The sequence below is a fragment of the Emydura macquarii genome, unplaced genomic scaffold (genome assembly GCF_026122565.2).
Source record: "Emydura macquarii macquarii isolate MOO-44397 ecotype Brisbane River unplaced genomic scaffold, CSIRO-AGI_Emac_v2 contig_561, whole genome shotgun sequence".
NCBI lineage: Eukaryota > Metazoa > Chordata > Testudines > Chelidae > Emydura > Emydura macquarii.
Genome location: NW_027130698.1, coordinates 15,193,306 through 15,213,071, shown reverse-complemented (window position 1 = coordinate 15,213,071; position 19,766 = coordinate 15,193,306). Strand labels below are relative to the sequence as shown.

The 19,766-nt window shown below is 57.9% G+C and overlaps 1 protein-coding gene and 1 long non-coding RNA gene across 2 annotated transcripts in view; both read left to right on the top strand.

The window, feature by feature from the left end:
- The window catches only part of LOC137147817 (uncharacterized), a 30,815-nt gene extending 22,921 nt beyond the window's left edge, over positions 1-7,894 (top strand). Inside the window, exon 2 of the long non-coding RNA XR_010918359.1 lies at positions 7,778-7,894. This is a non-coding gene — a long non-coding RNA (uncharacterized lncRNA). The remainder of the gene's footprint in view (positions 1-7,777) is intronic.
- Positions 1-18,866, top strand: part of LOC137147685 (uncharacterized) — a 50,041-nt gene extending 31,175 nt beyond the window's left edge. Inside the window, exon 3 of the mRNA XM_067539983.1 lies at positions 17,655-18,866. Coding sequence (XP_067396084.1) covers positions 17,655-18,020 — 366 coding nt within the window. The 3' untranslated portion in view covers positions 18,021-18,866. The remainder of the gene's footprint in view (positions 1-17,654) is intronic.
- The last annotated feature ends 900 nt before the right edge of the window (positions 18,867-19,766 follow it).

Below are 19,766 nucleotides of genomic sequence, written 5' to 3'. Positions count from 1 at the left end.
TCGGCTGTCCCAGGAAGCCACAGGCCAGGCAGCTTTCCCCCTCCACTCACCTTGAGCCCCACCTCTCACTTGTAAACCAGCCGCCTGCTCCTGCTCCAAGCAGGCTGGTTACGATGGTGCCCCCGGGGACCCTGGGGTCTGGGGCAGCCGTGCCTGCATGAGGGTGCTGTGTGGACCCTTGGCCAGTGAGCTGGTTCGCTCCAGCTGTGGGAGATCGTGAAAGGGGAGCTGGTGTAGCTTCACTAGCTGCCTCCTAGCAGCCTGGGGCAGCTCTTTTCAGGGCGGGGGAGAGAATGAGGTATGGCAGGTCTGCAAGACTGGGGCTTGAGGGGGCAGCGCTGACCGTGTACACGCCCTGGCTCCTGAGTAGATAAGGACCGGGGAGCCCTGAACGGGTTAACCCAGCGGAAAGAAAACAAAGCTGCTCTGAGCCCCTGCAGGGCCTGGGTGGCTGACAAGCCAAACAACTGTTTTTGACTCACTGGGGCGGGCTTGCCAAGTGGAATTGCTTCCACATTCTCATCCCTTTGGCGCGAGGGAGAGGTGGAGACATCGGCTTTCTCGGCGCTGCCGGGAGGGGAAGGGGGAAGCCGGAGGTGGGGGTGTGGGGATCTCTGGGTGAGCCAAAGGCATCACTTGTTTTGCCTTGGGATGTCAAACGCCAGACGTAGGCGCGGGGGAGATGCTCCATCTGCCAGGAGGCGGGCGAGTGAGGGGATGATGGAAAAAGGTCTCCTCTGAACGGAGCCCCCCGCAGCTGGGGGGGAGGGTGCAAGGGGGCTGTGACTCTTCCAAGCGGCCTAAGGGGTTGGGACGCCCAATCCCTTGTAATGAGAATTGGGCCGCTGGGATATCTCTTGCTCAGCCTGAAAAAAGCTGCTGCAGTGTTACCCAGGCCTGGTCCCTCCTCCTGCCCCAGGGGCAGACAAGAAGCTGTCTTCTCTGCCCGAGCCAGCGGGCCCGTGTCACTGGCTTTCCTTCCACTCCTGTTGGTGGTGACCCTGCCGCCCTGCCCTCGGTTCTAGGTTCTGGCTAACGGGTGGCGCCTTATTTTCTGGGGATGATAGAAGGTGTCTGTCTCCCTCGCCTGCTCCAACCAGCCCATCAGAACCTGCAGCCCAGCCCTGGTGACGATGTGTATTTTGGGGCGCGGGTGCTGGGTTCTGGGGACATCTTCCCTTAAGGGCCCTTGTTCCCCATGTCATATTATGCCTGCGTCTGGCCAAGGACTGCATGCTGATCCCTCTGGAGATAAATGCCACTGCTCCGGGCATTGGCCATGGGAGTTCAGGTGTCTTTTATCCCATTTCTACACCCCTTCCCCCGGCGCTGCCAGCCTGGAGAGCAAAGGGCTAGGCACCGAAACACCTTGCCACCCCGCCTGTGTCAGCACCGTTCCCAGGCCACTTTGTAAAGTGGACCGTAGCTTTTGCACCAGAATCTGATCAATCTCAGTAAATTACCTGGCAGGAAAGTGTTAATTCCTCCCCCTAAATCTTCCTGCCACTTAATCCTCTCCCAAGAAATGCTGCAGCTCCTTGCTCCCACTCCCCCCCACCAGCCAATGGAGGGAACGAGCTGTGTGTTATAAGTCCCTGTTAAAACCTTCCTGGGTCCCAGGAGTCCCCTAAGAAAGGAAAGTGACCTCCTTGTGACCCTGATCTGTGAACTTACCGCAACAGCCCTGCCAGTTCCAGGCCCCGTGTGCATGGCTGGGGCGAGGAGCCATGGATCTCCCAGTGGGGAGCTGACCTGCAGAGCGATGAACTAAGCCGAGCATGGTGGGAGTGTGAAGGGGGCTGGAGAAGGTGAAATCTGTCAGTGGGAAAAGGCTGGCTAACGCCTACAGCCCTGGGTGCTGGTGCCTTTCTGTTAGAAGTGAAAAAACAAGTCCCTGGGATGCTGACTAGCCCTGACTCTTTGTGGCTTGGATCTGCTCAGGGTTGTTGTAGGTAGATAGGGTCTGTCTTTTTTTTTTCTTCTGACTTTTTTCAGTGTTTATTTTTAGGCAAATCATGGGTCACTTTGTCCCTCAAAACATGGCTCCCTCTAACCTCCTCTGCTCCCAATAGGTGGGGTGTGTGTGTGTGTGTGTGTGTGTGTGTGTGTGTTTTTAAGGGATCTCTTGCCCTTTTAAAAAAAAATTACATAATACAAACATTTTTTGGTGCTGCTTCGGTTGGATTTCCCACTGAAGCCCAGTTTGCATTTTTATAGCGCCTTTTATCAATGGATCTCATACAAGCCAATAAGCATGCACAGATAGGAAGATGATCACCCCTCACTGAAATGCAGCCATCTCTGGGGTAGAACGTGGCAGCTATTTAAGCAGCACACAGGAACAATAGTAGAACAACAGGCAACTTAAACTGCGAAGGGAACTTTAGGGAGGCAACACTTGGTTAGAATTCACCTTAGGTAACAGGGTTAGCACCCCCTGCTCCTCTGTAAAGTGTCCGTGCGATCTCTAGTTATCATCGCCAGGGGGACTCTGCATTTGTGTCTCATCTGCTAGCTGGTACATCCAGCAGCACAGTGCCCCCTAGTGCCGTGCTGCAATATTCATTCAGTAATGACTTGAAAGGGAGATTGCTGCCTACTATGGCCCTAATCCAAAGGGCACTGAAGTCCATGGGAGTTTTCCCACTGACGCTGTCTCCCCTCCAAGTATTCATCCAAGTCCAACCCTGCTTAGCTGGGATCACGGTAAAAGTTGCTGGGTTTGTGCACGCTTGTGCCCCTGCTGGTGGAAATGTGAATCTGGGGGCCACTGGGAAGACGTTTCTGTGGCACTAGTGCACGGGTAGTCAATTATTTCTTGTTATGGTCCAGACCCCAGAGAAAATAATAATAAAAAGATTTTGGGGTCTGTTCAAAAGCCTCTGGTGGTCCAGATGTGGCTCGCGGTCCACCAATTGGCTACCCCTGGGCTAGAGAGTCTGGTTGAGGGGATGGCTGCGGGTTTCAGCCTTTCATGTCAATGCTTAGGTGTAGGGGGTGGTTTTACGTGGCAGGCCATGGATCAGACGTAGTTCTAGGCACCTGTGGCATCATCTTCCTCTTGTTGTGACGGATTTTATCATTGTAGCGTGTGACACTAATGTGACTGTGGCCAGGGGAGTATCCCCGCCTCCCCTCACACACACACACCTTATCTTGTCCACACGCTTAAAGGAATGTCATCCACTGGAAGCAGAGTCTGTCTCAAAGTCTGTTAACAGTGTCTCAGGCTCCTACCCCTATTCCTGCCCGCTCTCATCCTCCCTCCCAATCTTTGGGGCTTTAAAGCAATATTTCGGTTTTTAAAATGTGGTGTTTTTTTCTCTCTCCCCTCTTGCCGTGGGAGAACGGACTGCGTAGGGAATAAGGTGCAACGACCCATGCACAAGGTAAATACATTGCAAACATGAGAGCACAGTGGCACCGTTTCCCTAAAGTCGTTCAGTTGAAGCCACTGCAGGGGTTACTAGTAACATAGTGGGTACAATATTGTCAGCCAGTCGGGTGACTTATTTTTTTCTTCTTCTTTTGGCTAAGTTGATAGCAGCCGTCTTCGCCACTCCAGCATAAGTGTCCAAAAAAAAAAAAAAAAAAAGACTGAATTAGCACAGTCCTGGCAGTGACACCAGCTAAAATTAAAATGACAAGGCCATTCAATCCTCATGCTTCAGGGCGTAAACTGGTAAATGGCTGATGTCAGGAAGAAGACCCCATCCTACCCCTGCTGTTGCATTCCCACTTGCATAGCATTGCATACGGTGCTTAATTTGTGCCAGGGCTGAGCCCCGGCACCTCTAGGCTTGGCAGTTCACAGCCCCGGCACCTCTGGTCTTTCTGCATCAGTTTTTAAAGTAAAAGAATTGCTTGAACCCTGGCACCGCTTTCATTACAAATGAAGCACTGATTGCATAACTGTGTACTGGGATTTTAAAAGCGTCCTCTGAAGCATCCAGCATCTGCTGCAGACTGAGACGGGATCCAGGACTAGCTGGACTTGTGCTCCAGCGTTACTGCTATAAAAGATGCACGATTCATCATCCTGACGCCAAGATGACTGCCTGGCTAACCTTTACTTGTATAACCATGCATGAATCCAACTAGCTCAGCTCCCTTAATGAGCCCTCCGTATCTGTGCTGCGCTTTGTCCTCATTATCCAAGCTGAGCGGCCACCCGCTTCCCCGTTACAGCCCGCCCCTTCCACTGCTGAGCCTGGATCTGAAAGGGAATCAGCTGCAGGCACAGGATTCTCTCTGGAGGCCTCAAGTTCCCGGTCTCTCTCCACCACAAGCAAACACCCCCAAGTGCGGCTGTCTGATCCAAAGGGCTGTGCATTTATTCCTCTCGGTCCGGGCAGCCTCTCAAGCGCTCTCCGTGCGAGAGGCTTAGGGAGGTGGAAACTGGCTCCCTTTCCCAGTCTGGTTCTCCCAGCTCCTGACCGAGCTGCCTCCTGGGGCTGTTAAACACCCCACTGCAGCCAGCTAGGCCTGGGGCACGGGAATGTCTCAGCCGGCGCCCTGCTGTCCCTCCTCAGAACAAACTGTGCCGGGGCAAGAGAGAGTTTAATTTGAGTAGCAGCAGGTGGGGGGAGCAGTGTGGGATTACGCTGGACTGAGCTATGCACCGGGCCGGGGGACAAATCAGGTGCCCAGCAGGGAGCACGAGTCCTAATCCAGCAGGGTTCCCATAAGGTGAGGGTTGGCCTGGGGGGTTTGGTTTTTTGGTGTGTGTGCGCCTGGACACATCCACATAGCCTTCTGATCCGCTTCAGCACAGCTGCAGGCAGAGAAACCCCTCTCAAGTACTCCCGCTGCCTGCCACCGGTTTTTCCTGTGTGAGCAGATCTCGGCCAGACTGCTCTGACTGAGTGGCGCCCTCCGGGGAGAATGGATTTGACAGAGTCTTAATTCTGCCTTGGCCGGCCCTTACTCGTGAGCGTTCCTTGATGAATTAGGCGGCTCTGTCGACTTGATCCTGGGGTGCCGCATGCAGCTCGGGGAGGGGAATGGGGCCCAGCAGTAAGGAGGAAGGACGGCTGAAGGGTTAAACCTTCACCTGGCATTTGGGAGACTTGCCTTCAAATCCCTGCTTTGCCACAGGCTGCCAGTGTGACCTTGGGAAAGTCACTTAGCTTCTCTGGGCCTCAGCTCCTCTTCTCTAAAATGGAGATAATGATGTTGCTCTCCTGCCCGGGATGATGCGTTGACGACTGAGGCACTCGGACTACATGAACGGAGGTCGTGCGCTAAGCACCTCAAAGAAGGGGATTGGGCCGTAGCGCTCCGTGGTCTTGCTGTTTAACTCTAACAGAGTGCCTGCAAGCCTCCATCCGGCTGGGCCCATTGTGCTAGGTGCTGTACAGACAGAGTACATAAGAGCCCCCACCCTGCAGTGTGACCGTGGCAAGTCCCTTTGCTGTCGCTTGCCTGAGTCCAGGCCTGTGCCTTCTAAACTGGCATGCGTGTGAGCTGCTGCTCCTTCGGGTCCAGAGTGCCCAAGAGGCTGTGTTCCCACCCGCCCGGTCTGGGAGGCAGTTCGGATCTCCCCGAAGCAGGGCAGCCTTGAGCCTGTCTCTGAACTGAGCGCCCGACTCTTGGTGCACAGGGCCCACGTGCGTTGTCGTGGGTCCGTCCAAAGCCACCTTGCGCGTGAGGGCTGAACTATCCTAGCTAGCGAGCCGTGCGCCCCGCAGTGCTGGCTGTTCGTGACTGCCCCTGCCTCTTGCACTCAGCCGGCTACGGGGCCGTCACTCTCCTGAAGTCACTATCATTTTTCCAGCATCGTCTGGCTCCTCCTGGCAGTTCTATGGGCGCTGCCCCCCCAGCCTGGCTTCTGCAGACCAGGGGCTCCTTTGCGCTAACTTCTTGGGTCCAGACAGCTTGCGGGGCTGGTGCCTTGGCGGGACCCAGGAGATAATGCCGCTGTGAAAGGCCTGTCCTAAACGGTGAGGCAGATCCGGCCTCGCCGGGTCCCTGATTTGTCCTGTCGGAGCGAGGAAGTGAGAGGCGGGGAGGTTTGATTGCGAAACCCTTGAGGGAGGTGGCCCAAGGTAAAGGACCGGGCTGGTGGGGTGTAGTTCTGGGCAGGGGTGGGGAGGGTGTGATGTGTGGGGGATGGGGTGTCTGAGGAAAAGGTGGGGGTGCCCTGGGAGTGAGGGGTGGGTGTGAGGATGGCATGTTGGGGGGGCAGATACTGGCGGAGGGGGGTGCTCAAGGGAAGAGGGAGGAGTTTGGGGGGGATGGGCGATGTTTGGGAGGCAGGGTGCCTAGGGCAGGTCTGAGAGGAGCAGGGGTGGATGTCGGGGGGCCTGGTGCCTGGTCGCGGCTTCAGAGGCCGCCGGCATCTGACTGGAAGGGGCCTCGGCTCCCGCTTGCCCTGCTGTGGTCCAGTCCCTGCGCTGGGGCCGAGGAAGCTGGCAGGCGGGGGGGGTGGTTTTCTTCTGTAATCCGCTTCCCCCACCTGCCTGGGCTCAGACGCAGCATCTGGCGTCGCAGTCAGGTGCCGGCTCTGCTTTCTCCCCAGCTCTCCAGCTGTCTGGAGTGAGGCCCGGGGAGGTCAAATGACTTGCCGAGGGTCACGCATCGGGGAGATGGCCAGTTCGGCCAGGACAGCACCCCTTTGGCTGGGCTGCCCCTGGGCTCTAACCACAAGGCCAGACTCCCTCCTGACTTCCCTGTGCCTACAGGGAGCAGCCCCTCGGGCAAGTGCGGCTCTGCCTCAGGCCTTCTGCGGCAGGCACCGTGTTCATTTGGCCGCTTGACCCATCATCTGCTGCAGGGCACCTCCCCAGGCTGCTCCCGGTCCCCTGACCGCAGATGGCCAGGGACGGCGGCCTACACATGTGCAACAAGAGACACCATGTTGGCTCCTAATCTGGACATAAGAAGCCAATTACAGGCTGGGATCTCCTTTCAGAGGCAGCAGATGGGGAAGGCCGGGCTAGCGAGCGCGAACCTGAGCTGTGGGGCCGAGTGGTAGCAGCGGAGGGGCTGACTCAGAACGGCTCTGCCTTCTAATGTGTTTGCAAATCCTCACCAGCTGGAGAGATTAAAGCCAGCATCTGGCTTGCTTTATAATATTAAAACAAAGGGAGTTGCAGGCGCCATTACTGGGGGAGGAGAAGGAGGAGGTCTGGTGGCCTGCTCTCCGAGGTGTAACGGCTGGGAAAGTATGCGGCAATAACAGCAGAAACTATCCTGCCACCGCAGTCCCTAATCCTTCCCGGGGAGCTTTTACTAGGCAGTAAAGCAAGCCTAACGCACATGAGCAGCGCTTCTGCGTAGCGCCACAGAGTTGTTGGGATAAGCCCCTTGGGGTGCAGAGGGCCGGCTGGGGGAACACATGGCTTGATATTGGGAGATCCCAAGTTCAGATCTGTGGGTAGGGTAGATCATGCAGCCTCTCCCTGTGCCTCGGTTTCCCCGTCTGCAGAGCCTCTGCAGGGATGCTGCATAAAGGCATTGCTAGTATTGATTTAAGGTGTCTTCGCCCTGGTGATCCAGATCTGCTTTTTCCTTTGCGATGTTTAACACCCATGTGCACCTGGGACCTCAGCCCAGGGCCCCCTCTGTCCTCACCTCTCCCCCGTCAACCTCAGTGAGGCTTTGAAGGGCTTGAACCCTGGGACTGCGATTCACACCGGGTTCTGGCTGAGTTAAAGGGAAGTATCTAATTTTAAAGGGGAGGGAAGAGGTTGAAAAACGCCAGAGAAGAGGCAGGATATATATATATATATATATATATTTTTTTTTTTTGGGTTTGTTTTTTCATCCCATTCAGCTGCTCTTGAAGCTGCAAGGATTCAGGAAGCTGGAGTACGGCGGGTGCCAAGTCGGAGCTGTATTGCAGCCAAGACCCTGCTTGTTTTCTCGTCTTGCTGGAGCCAGTAACTGACCTTATTAGCGTAGAGGGCAGCTGCCTTATTAACGCACATCTGGCGGAGGGGAGGCCCAATAGTCCTTATATTGTCTTCCTGCCTGCTTCTAACCTTGCGATACCTTGCAGAAATGCCGACCGGCTTCATGCAGCTGTTGACAATTTTCCGGGGGTTTCTCTTCTTGTGATGTCTGCACAGTAGCTTTGCCGGCACCCTGGATTTCTGACTCTGCCCTTCCTCTCTCCTCCTTTGCCCTCTGTGGCACTCCCAGCTGGCGGGGGGAGAGGGGCAGGCAATGGGAAAGGAAAGGCTAATGAAAATCTAAACGAATGTAAATGAGGTTCTGCAGCAAGGCCTGGATTAGTCCAGCACCCTGGCCCTTTACACTGTGCCGGAGAAGGGATATTGCACCTTCCAGGGCAGCTCATCACTGCCTCCGGCTAGCGGTCTCCGCTGAGACACCCAGTTGGCTCGAACTGGGGCCGTGACCTGGGTTGACGCGGACCCCTGCCCACTTGGAACGGGTTTGCTGGGTGCCTGGCACGGTGGCTGCTGTCTTTCCAGGGGCCATTCCCAGCCACCTGGTAGAACCTCCCAGGCTGGGTTTTAGCTGCCCATCGTGGCCAGTCCTGCCGTGCCGCGCGGCTTGCTGCTCGGAGCGCCGCTCCCAGCGATGCTGCTTTTGAGTGTCCTGCCCTAGGTTCGGAGCGCTCCGGGAGCTGTGTAAGCTGGAACGCCGGCTGCCTGGAGAGCAGCCCTTGAATTCGGTGAGCTTTTGCCCCGGTGCCATTCCTGCCCCGTGCGTTGCATCCCTAACGGGCCCGATGAACTGGCCATCAGGCTACCCTGATGGGTATTACGGCGGCACTGAAAGGCCCCCAGTGAGAAGCAGGGCCTAGCAATCTCCTCTGAGACAAGACCCAACCAGCCAGCGTGAGGACGGACAAGGAGGGAGGTGGGGACGGAGCAGAAGGGGAAATAAAATCACACACCCTGGCCCGATGCCTGAGCTTCCCCGCTGTGGAACACTGGACACACGTGAGGTTTGTTTTTAAAGGGCAGCTTTGGACCTGGAGGTTTGCCATGCACAATCCACCCAACTCGACTTGTCGCTCCTGTCAGGCGCACCCCCAGCTTCCGATGAAGGCTAGAGAGGCACTTCCTGCACTAAGTGCTACTATAATTAGAACTGCCCCAACAGGGTGTTCAAGCGAGGGTGACCAGATGTCCCGATTTTATAAGGACTGTCCCAATATTCGGGGCTTTTCCTTATATAGTCACCTATGATCCTCCCACCCCCCGGCCCCATTTTTCACGCTTGCCGCCTGGTCACCCTATTTCAAGCCGCTGTGCTTCTCTGACCACTTGCGCGTCAGTACGGACTCCGGCGAGCACCAGCCTGCCACGGTGCCCGCACCATGTGTTAGTGCTCTGCCCTGTCCCCGGGAGCAGCCCTCTGCTCTTCCACGAATGGCCACGTAGGTTTGAATCGACGGCTGGGCTTGCCCCTGGAAATGATAAAGGAATAGAATTAGCTCAAAGGGGATCCTGGGGGTGGGAAATGGCTATGTGGAAATCACTGCCATGCTGGGTCAATGAGGCCTGATCTCTGCCAGCCGGGAGCACGAGCTGCCTCGTGTGAAACCCTGCAGCAGAGGGTGATGGGAAAACCTGCCCCCAGCGTTTTCCTCCTGACCCCTGGTGCTCAGAGGCTGGCTTGTGCCCTGAAGCAGGCGATTTGCTGTGGCAGATGTCTGTCCGCTCTGCGTGGTATCCTCCAGTAAGGAGCTGTGGGGTGAGCGAGTGCTGGGTGGCTGCCCATCTCCTTGTTAGAGGCGTGCCCTTTGTCCTTCTTGGCTTGTTCGGCAGCTCGGCGGCTCTTGGCTTCTCTCTCCTGCTTTTGAAATTCAAAACATTGACAGGGCGGCCCACTCACACTCTCGCTGTGTCGCAGTGAAGGGCTTGGCTGACTTCGCTGCTTGCTTTGGCTGCTTCTCCCTCTTTTTCAGGCTCTTTGCTTCCTTCCCCCCCTGCCCCCCCCAATAAACTAAAAAGCCACAGTAAGCAGATTGTATTGAAAACACCGGTGCTGGGAGGGGGTCACTCCGGGAGCTGCAGGCTTCATGCAGACTCAGATCCTGCCCACTCCTGAGCTGCTGGAGAAGCTGCAGGGCAGTTACCACAGCGATGAGTGGTGCATTCGTGTGCAGCTAGAACTAGACCGTGACCTGAGACCTCGCCTGGGAGGCAGCAGACCAGTGGGTGTAGCTGTCTGATAGCAGATAGGCCAATGGGCACCGACTGGGGGGCCTGGCCCCGAGTTTGCATCTTTGCCCGCAGCTAGCGGCCGGAAGGGGAGCTGCGGCTCGGGGTAGCGAAGGACAATAGCGCGGTGGGCTGGCAGCCGGAGTGTGGCCGGTGAATTACTGTGCTCCTGCTGCACCGCGAAGCTGGCATGTCAGTGGCCGGTTTGTGCTTGTCTTCGACCACCGGCCCAAGTCTAATCCCCCTCCCATCCCCTCCCCACGTTCCCCCACAACCCCAGCCGGCGGGAGTCTTGGCGCGAACGTTCTCCCGCAGGCATGCGGTCTTGTCATGCGCCTGGTGCGCGCGGCACTGGGAAGCTGACAGCCCCGGCCGTGATGCTGGGCTCTCCCAAGGCAGGGCTCTCCGTCCTGCCCCGCAGCGGCACCCCCTCTTGTGGCAGCTCTGCCGTGCACGGCTGTTCCATTCCCGGCTTCTCTGGAGCAGCCAGTGTCTGTGTCGGACTGGCCTTGTCATGGCCGCAGGTGTGGTGCCCCCCCCAGCTTGTACAGCGTGATGCGGCTGGGGGCTGGGGTGCAGCTCGTCGCAAGGCTGGGCAGTTCTGCCAGCCCTTCAGGCACTGCCCCCTTGAACCCGTTCCCCAGCACATCTGCAGATCTCGGTGCTAGCCCCTCTTCGACGCCAGCGCCCCTGCAAACGTGGCTAATGCCGGGGCTGCTGCATATCGGGGGAAGAATTTTGGCTACCAGCCCAGCACGGGCACCCCCGGGAGGGCGCTGAAGGCTTTCTGTCCTGGCCTGGCTCTGCCCATGTCCTCTGCTGAGGAGCACGCTCTGTCTGGCCTGACACTCGCCTCAGATTACTCTGGGAAAGCCCTCGAGCCGGTTGCCAGATTGGGCCGGGCACATCTGGTCAGCACAGCTGCTTCAGGCTCTGTGAGCTGGAGAAATGCTGCATGACCAGTGCTTCCTGCCGTGCGGGGCTAGGAAGGATGGAACTTATGACCTGGGGTCAATTCTTGGCTCAGCCTCCCTGTGAGAGCTTGAGCAAGTGACTTGATCTCCCCTGTGCCTCAGATCCCCATTTGGGAGGTATCCCCCACCCCCAACCAAGGGGGGTGTAGATAAAATCAGTCCAGGAGAGTGGGGGACTCTGCTAGGTTGGGGATGAGAGCCGTCTACCTACCTGGACAGAGGGAAGGGCTAGCCGGAGAGCTAGAGGGACAGGGAAGGGCGTGGATAAGGGGCTCGGGGCCCATCCCAGCCCGGTGGGGTGCAGGTGCAGTTGCAGGCATGCTGAGCTGGGAGCAGGGGCAGAGGAGCCAGTGGGACGCTGCAGCTGAGCAAAGCCATGAGGGTTAACACTGCACGGGCAGTGGGTCAGTGACCTTTTCCCTGAGCCTCCCTTTGGGGCCGTATCTTCCTGGGCCCAACTGTCTAATTGCTGCAAAGGTCCCTCTTGAATCCCGCCCCTAAGAAGCTGCGCCGAAGTCCCCTGCCATCGACTCTCTGTTTATTAAGGTCACAGGCGCGCAGTCATTTTGTTCCCGGGCCGGTGCTTTGCGAGGCCTGTCGACTGCGCGGCAGCACGGGGTCTATTGCTAAGAGTGCCAATTATCTCGGAATTAGCCTGCTCTCCTGCCACCGCGCCGAGGCTGGGGAGTTAACCCCTCCCCGGGCGCGACATGCCTGGGTTGGTGCGGTGCCTCTCCAACGAGACAGCGTGAAAACCAGCCCCGTTGGCACTTGTGCCTCGCTGCAGCACACGCAGGGTTAATGGCCCTTTTGTCTCAGGAGGGATGAACCCTTTACAAGCGTCCAGGAAGCAACCTGTTGTCCCTGCCAGCTGTGTGCGGACGGGGTGGGGGGGGTGCGTTATGTCTCTGGAGGGGATCCCCGGGGGTCAGAGCTGGGATTATAATCGGGCGTTCCTAGCCCTAAATCACACGTCCCGGGCGACTATCATTTATTTGTATTGCCATAGCATCTAGGAGCCCCGCTCATGGCCCAGGAGCCCAGGTGCTGGGAGCTGTATAAACACAGAACAGAAAGGACAGTCGACCAGCCGTCCCTCTTGGTAGTCACTTGATTCTCCAGAGGTCAGTGTATTCCCTGTGAAATGGGCCTTGGACAGCCCTGCCCTTCCTGGGGTCAGTCCGTGGGCCAGCAGTACTGCTGGGAGCACATGCTCCCGGCTTTGCCTGCAGTTGGCTCCGTTGGGGGAGGAGACGTCGTCCTCTTTCCCGCAGGCTCCGCTCATAGCGTGCGAGGCCTCGGGCCGCGTCCCCCTGGCTGTGAAACCAAAAGGCGCTGCGTTAGCTTCCCAAGCCGATGCTGCTGGCCGAGCACGAGAGGACATCCCCGAGCGGCCCAGCAGCCGTGTGGGGATACCGCTGGAGATGCAGCTGTAGTGGTGTAGGGATCGTTCCCTCGTCTACTCAGAAACAGTGCATCCCGCGCAGAGTGAGCTTGATCCGTGGCAGAGCTGCTGCCTGGGGTCGCCTGCCTGCCTGCTGGGGAGCAGTTGGGTTTTGGGGTGCTTTGCTCCAGTGTGATGCAAGATTGACGTGAAAGCGGAGGGCTCTGGGGCAGAGATGGAAGTGTTCCAAGCCGGAGGGGCCCAGGTATTGCCCCACCAAGGAGTGGAAGAAGGTGGCTCCTTGCCAGAAACTGGAGGGCTGCGCCGAAGTGGCATAATGCAGACCAGGTTGCAGCCACCTTCAAATTCCATACATTGGTGCTGCCCCAGGTGACTCCGGGTCGTGGCATGAGTGCACGGAGGGGGGACTACTGATCCCAGCATGCAGTGCTCTCGAGGCCAGGCGGCTCTGGTGGAGATGGAGTGTGCGGCATGCTGGGGCTTGCAGTTTCTGCTCTGCCAAGCGGGCACGGTGCATACTAGGGCCTGCAGTCGCCAGTGGATTGCGTGGAGGGCAGCAGTGGGCTGTGATTGGCACTTGGCTGCTCTTGGAGGGGGCCCCTCTGCTGTCTCCCCGGGCAGCACGAATTGATATTTAGCATGCCCTGTGGAAAGGGAAACCCCTCCAGCGTGGCTCCCTCGGAGAGGTGGAGGGAAGAAGGGGGCGTTGCTCTCTATCCCCCGTTCTGGGCACGCTGCCTGGCTTTTGTTGTGGCTGAACGTGGCTGGGGCGCGCCGTGGGAGGCAGCTGGGACGCGCTGGAATGTTGGTAATCTCTCTCCAAGGAGCTGTCAGCAAAAGCATTCCCACTGGCTCCAGTTTCAACCAAATTCCACTCTCCCCACCCCTGTGCGCTCCCCTTCCAGCCCCAAATGGCCTCCCCCAGCCGGTCGGTTGGCCAAGCCTAATTGTTTAAAGTCGCTGAAATGATTTATCTCCGAGATTGCTAGTGTCGCAGGTCAGGGAAACAACATGCAAAGCCCCTCCGCCCCCCTCCCTCCCTCCCTCCCAGACAGACAGACAGACAGATAGCAGCCTCCTGCTCAGCATGCTGAGAATCAGGGGGCCACCGCCCAGCCACATGGACTGGGAGGGGAACCCTAGGGTGGAACTCAAGATGGTAGGAGCAAATGCAAGCTGCACGCTCAGCAGGGTCCTTCTGCAGGAGGGATGCCAGCAGATTGCATTCTGCAGTTCGTGCTCTCATGACATTTTCTCCCCTGTGCTGATTTGGGGGCTGGCTCCAGATCCCTCCCAGTGTCTGCCCTTTGGCCGCATTCCAGCTGCCTTCCCCCCAACCCCCCGGCAGGCCTGTATTTGATAATAGAGAGTTCTTCAATCTAGCAGACAGGAGCCCATGGCTGGAAGTTGAATCTAGATCAATTCAGACTGGAAATAAGGTGCTGATTGAACCACTGGACTAGCTCAGCTCTGGGTGGGGCGGGTGCTCCAGCATGGCATCTTTCCCTCGAGATTGGCTGTTTCTACAAGAAGCTCTGGTTCAAACAGGAATGAACAGAGGGCCCAGGCCTGACAGGAGTTCAGAGGAGATGATCGGTGGTCCCATCTGGCTTGATCATCTGTATTATATTTAATAGAAACACAAATGAATAACTTCAAACAAACCCACCCACAAAGGCTGTCCCGGGCAAGAACCCCAGCAAGACAGAGCGTGGCCCTCGCCCGCGCCGGCAAAGCGTCCCTCGGCTTGAGTCACATCCCAGGGTCGACCTCGCCTGGTCGGAGTGACGCTTTTCAGGGCAGGGGCCGAGGTTCCCGATGGGCATGTGCAGAGCTGGGCACAATGGGGCCCTCTCGCATCTAGCTGCTGGCCCAGCCCAAGGAATGGCAGAGGGGTGTGGAGTGATTCAGGGAATGGAGTGGGGGTGGGGTGGGGGATGTCTGGTACTGTCTGGGCTGGTGACGATGACCCGAACTGCCCGCGGAGTCGGAGCTGAAGGATGTGCCGTGGATGTGCCATGCAAACCCTTGGGGAGCGGCGGCTGGTGTGGTGTGCAGGGCTCTGTTGCTGCATGGGCTTGGCCACAGGGAGCCCATTGCACCTGGCTCTCTGCCCATTGCACTGCAAGGTATATACTGAGCTCCAGGGTGTGGGCCCCACCCACCAGTCCTTTGCCCGGAGGTGAGACCAGCCAGCACCTTCTCACCTGTGCTCCCTGGGGGATATAATGAGAGACAGTCCCAAAGTTTGACCCCCCAAAGAGCCGTAACGTGCCCCCTGGGGCAGGGCTGTGTCCCCACACGTTGATCCCAGCCCTGCTGCTCCTGCCTCTTGTTTATCTGGCTTGCCCTCGGGCCTTTCATCCTGCATTTCTCCCTCGCTGCTGCAGCTGTTGTGAGAGCTCCCCGCCGCCACAGCCAGCCCCGGGCTAGAGCAAAGCAGGCCGGAGGGAGCAGCAGCTGCTAGGATTGCAGGAGACGCGTTGAACTCATTAGTGGGGCTGTGACACCATGACACGAGGGGTGGAGGGAGCTGCCAGCAGCGGCCCCCCAGCCCCTTCCCCTGACAGCCCAGAGCAGACACAGGACTTCACTTTTTATTGAGCAATAAGTCACCGAGAGAGCCTCTGTCTTCCCCAGGTTTGGATTCCTGGGGAATCTCTCCTGCAGGGCTGGGCAGAGGAGCCGGGGGAAAGGGACAGCGGATCTTGGTGCTGGAGCATGAGGGCTGCCATAGGGTTTAGGCTGCAGCTGCAACCTCCTAGGGCCCTTTAACCCCTCTGCAGACGGCTCACCAGTGCATGCCACTGTCTGAGCATGCAGGGGCTAGATCCGTACCTGGTGTCAATGTGGTGTAACTCACAGAGCTGTGTGCATTGATCCCTGCTGAGGTGCTGGCCTCGTCCACGTTGCATTCGGGGGTTAATGTGACTTGCAAAGACATGCCTGCGATCCGGGAACCTGGTAGTGCCGAGGGGCAGAGAGGGGCTCCAGGGGTCTTTGGGTCTGGTATGTCCCTTCTAGCTCCCCCAGGAGTGTTAAAGTGAGGGCTCTACTGCAAGCCGGTGTGTCACGGGTCCCTGGTGTCCTCGCAGACTGTGGGTACGGCTGTTTTGTGAGGCGTTACCTACACGGAACGTAACGTTCTTAAAGCCTGTGGCTAGGGACTGGTCACCTGCCAAGGTGAGAACCAGGTTTTCTGTCAGACGAGGCGTGCGTAGCTGCCTGCTCACAAAGTGTTGTGGGTCTCACCTGATTGGTAAGGAAGGATTGTGAAAACTTCAAAGAGAAGAGGAAGAGGAAGGAGTGAGCAGCGGCGGGGACAGGGGACGGGACCCTGTTTTGACGTGCACATCAAAGCTTTGCCGTAGTGACTTTGGGGGACAAGCTGCCCTGTCAAGCTGCCCCTCGGAAGTGACTGGACAGCACGTTTGCTTCACCAGAGAGGGTCTCAACCTGGCTTGGTTGAAGACACTGGTGAGGACTTCGGGTGGGAGGAGCTCCCTTAGACAGCAGGTTAACCTGTTCCGTTTAGGGTCTCGGAAGCGTGTTGTGATGTGTCTGACGTGTGACCGTTTGTTTCCAATCGTCTTGCTGACTGTCTCTTGAACCTCTGCTCCTTGGCAATCGATTGATCGTGAAATCAAGGAGAAGTTTCTCTCCGTGCTGTGGTGGGAAGCAAAGTGCTGGTCCTGCGCTGAATCTCACACGTTGGTGGGCGCTGTTTGTTTGGGACCCGCAGGCCTGCTAATTCTGGGAGCGTCCCATGGGTAAGGGGCTGGACATAACAGGCAATTCCCAGGGGATTCGGGGTTTGGTGTGTGTCTGTCGGGGAGCGAGGTCTGCGAAGGGGCTGGAGGGCCAGGCTTGTGCTGCCAGAGGCTGGCGGTTTCTGGGAGCTGATCTACAGCAGGCACGGACAAGACGTCTTTGCTCCAAGGGTGGTGAGGTACCTCCCGACCCTGGGTACCCCCTGCGGAACATTACAGCTCCCACGGGGTGGGGTGGGGTGGGTGTGTGATGGGCGGGTGGCGAGCGCCTCTGCAATGGAAATGCAGATCCACCCTCCCCTACGTTTCTGCCCCCAGGATCTCATGGAAGTGAGAACAGGGCCTGGCTGTGATGGGCGGGTGTGTGGAAGGGGCGGTACCAGAGCAGAGAGCACCTGAAGGAAGGGCTCGAGCGGGCACCGTGGCCTACAAGACTGGGCCGGCTGCCGGGGGAACAGATTAGCACACTCCAGCCCAGCCCTGTCCCGCCTCCCAGACACCGCTAGTCCTGGTGGAGACCCCCGGCCCAGAGGAGGGGCAGAAGTAGGTGTGCCAGCTGCCAAGGCAGAGCGGGGCATTGGACAGGGCACAGTCACCTGGGCGAGGGCCATCGGCGTATAGGGCACCAGCCACGGAGCAGCTGCCAGGGTGCCCCTCCCTGAGCTAGCCCGGCTGCCACCCCCCCACCTAGTCTCAGTAGCTTCCCTTGTTCCCTCTCTGATCCTGTCGATTTCCCGCCCCCCCCCCCGCCCACCCCCCCACTGGCAGGGAGCGCCCACGGTGTGTTACGCCCTGTGGGGTACAAAGGAAGACACAGTCCACCTGTTAAAACTGCCCGGCACCGCGCCTTAAGGGAGAGCGTACGACTGAGCCCCCCCCCACCTCCCATGGGACAGCTGCTCACGTCTGGATAACATACCGAGGGCGGCTTGCTTTGTGACCATCTCCAGCCTGTTTCCTCTTAACTCTGCCACCAATGGCCGTGTGATTCCTGGCCGGCATCCTGGCGCCCGAGAGTCTTCGTAGGGGTCGGTCCAGGGACGCACTTGACCGGCGCCTTTGCGCGCTCAAACCAGTGCAAAGCCGGTAAGAAACGCTCCCTTGCTTTCATGAGCGTATCGCTTGCCCTTTGAATTGGGCAGGGCACTGATGAATTGGAGCTGGAGAGAGGAGTGGCCTGGGCAAGGATGGGGGGGAATTGGGCCGAGGGGGCTGGTGGATCGGAGGGGGGGTGTGTTCGGCGGGGTGGGGGTGACCCAATAAAAGAAGAGCAGAAGTACAGGGGCAGAGAGCTAGAAGGTCTTGAGGGTGAGGACGAGTCGCTTGAACTTGAAATAGATGCTAATTGCTCTGTGGCTAATTACAGAGAGGAGCAAATCACTGCGGTGCTTCGGGAAGCGTCTGGCAGAGAATAGCCAGGATAAGCGCCACTGGCGGATCTGAAGCTCAGCATTGTTTGTTTGAAGACCAGAGGCAGCGGGGCCTGGGGCTCTGCCCTCCTGTGCAGATCGGGGGTCAACCCGTCCCAAACCTCCCGCTGGCGGCGACCTTCGGCTCACGCAGGTGTAAAGGCACTACCCCGGTGCAAGGCGAGGGGAATCCGGCCCCAGCGTCCCGGGTCTGCATCGCCTGCTGGGGCGGCCCTGGCAGCTGCCCGGGGCTGACACCAGCAGCGCTGGTAACTATGGAGATAGCGATCCTGCTTTGCTCTGACATGGCCGCTCTCATGTAAGAGCTTTGCAGCACCTGACAGACGCTAATTGGGTCTCAAGCCAAGCCTGCTCTCGAGGGAGGCATTATGGAGTGCTTCCTACGCGCGGAACTCAAGACACCGGCGGGCACGTGAAAGCGAGAACACAGACATCCGAGCTCCCTGCTCTAACCTCTAATCCACTTGAGGAGCCGCAGCGCTACCTGGTAACTCTTCAAAGCAGAGCAGAAGTGAGGGTGATCCGGCAGCCACTAGGAAATGATCCGCGTTGGTTTCAGCCTGACGGCCGAACCTGCTGTGTAACCTGCACTGTTCCCGGTGCCGGGAACAGCAAACTCCACCCGGGCTCTGAAAGCCAGCGGCCACATGGGCGTGTGTTGGGGGTTCGAAATCGCAGATCGTGGGGCTAGAAGGGGAGCCACAGACCTGTTGGAGTTAATCCTTGGCACTTGGGTTTATTATCTGTGTTGCAATGGCACCTGGTCTGTGTGCTGACAGTGTGTGTGTGTCAGACTGACCTGGCACTGGGAATAGAGAAAGGGATGCCCTCGCCTCTTGTTTGTTTCCTTTTCTGCTCTTTGAGACAGATTTCTGAAAGCGCTCAGGCAGGAAGTGGAGCGTGTGGCTCCCGCCTCTGATGTTAGATCTTTCCAATGCTCAGCACCCCGCAAAAGCTCCCCCTGATGCTTAGGGCCAGACATCTGCAATGGCTCGTGCTGAACTCACTGGCAAATCAGGGCTCTTAGCTGATGGCTGCAACAGGAGCAGGGCTCTTCGGGAAATCTCGCCCCGGCTGTGGGTGCTGAGCCCTTCTGGAAAACCTGGCCTAACTGGGAGATTTCCCCTAGCAGCGCTGCCTGCTCTCCACCGGACTGCACGAAACGCACCAGCCGCTGTCGAACGGAGGCGGCCCTGTGCCAGTGGGCCCCTCCAGACGGGAGAGTGGGCTCCATAGCCTGCTTGTTCTTGGCCTCTCCGCTGAGACTGAAGGGGATCAAGTGTCAGATTGTGAGGGGGGTGTGAGGGTCCGTTGCCCTGGGAAGGAACTGGCCAACCTACCAGGCCGTAGCATCTGTCCATCCAGAGCCATTCTGCTCTGGATTCGAACCACTGCAGCTCCCCTGGGGCTGTGCTGAGCTGTCCTATGGCCCTGCTTCACAGACCCCCTGGGTGTCCAGCAAAGCGTTTCTCTTCATTCTTGACTGGCTGCCTGGGCCATCAGTTCACATCTCGAGTCGCTGCCTGCCCAGCTTCACAGATTCTCTCTCCAAAAGCTACAGCATTTGGGATGAGAGCAGCTTTCCTTCGCTCCCCCAGCACACTCAAGCGCCCTGATTTCTCTGGGTCAGAGCAGTTATTATAGGGTTGCTAAGAGTTCCTTGCAAGCCAGCGCACTAGTGCAGTGCCGGGGACCTGACACTAGAGAGCACCAGAACCCTGCTGTGTCCTTGGGAATACAAACAGCATCCAAGAGATCCCCCCCTCTCCCCCGACCGCTCCATCTGTTTTATGTTGTTTTCTTCCTGACACTAAGATTCCCCAACACCATGGATGTGATCCCCCATCAGGGAGAGGTGGAGACATCCACTGATCTTTCCCTGGGGAGAATGGAAGTTCTCCTGTCACCCTTTCCTATAGGTTCTAGGGCTGAGACCCTGGGCATTGCCTAGCAGCTGTTTGGTCAGTGATTTATGTTGCCATGCTGCCAAATTGCTCCCAGTGCTTCATCCCTTGTAGGAGCCTGGAGGAGATGAAATACGGCGCCTT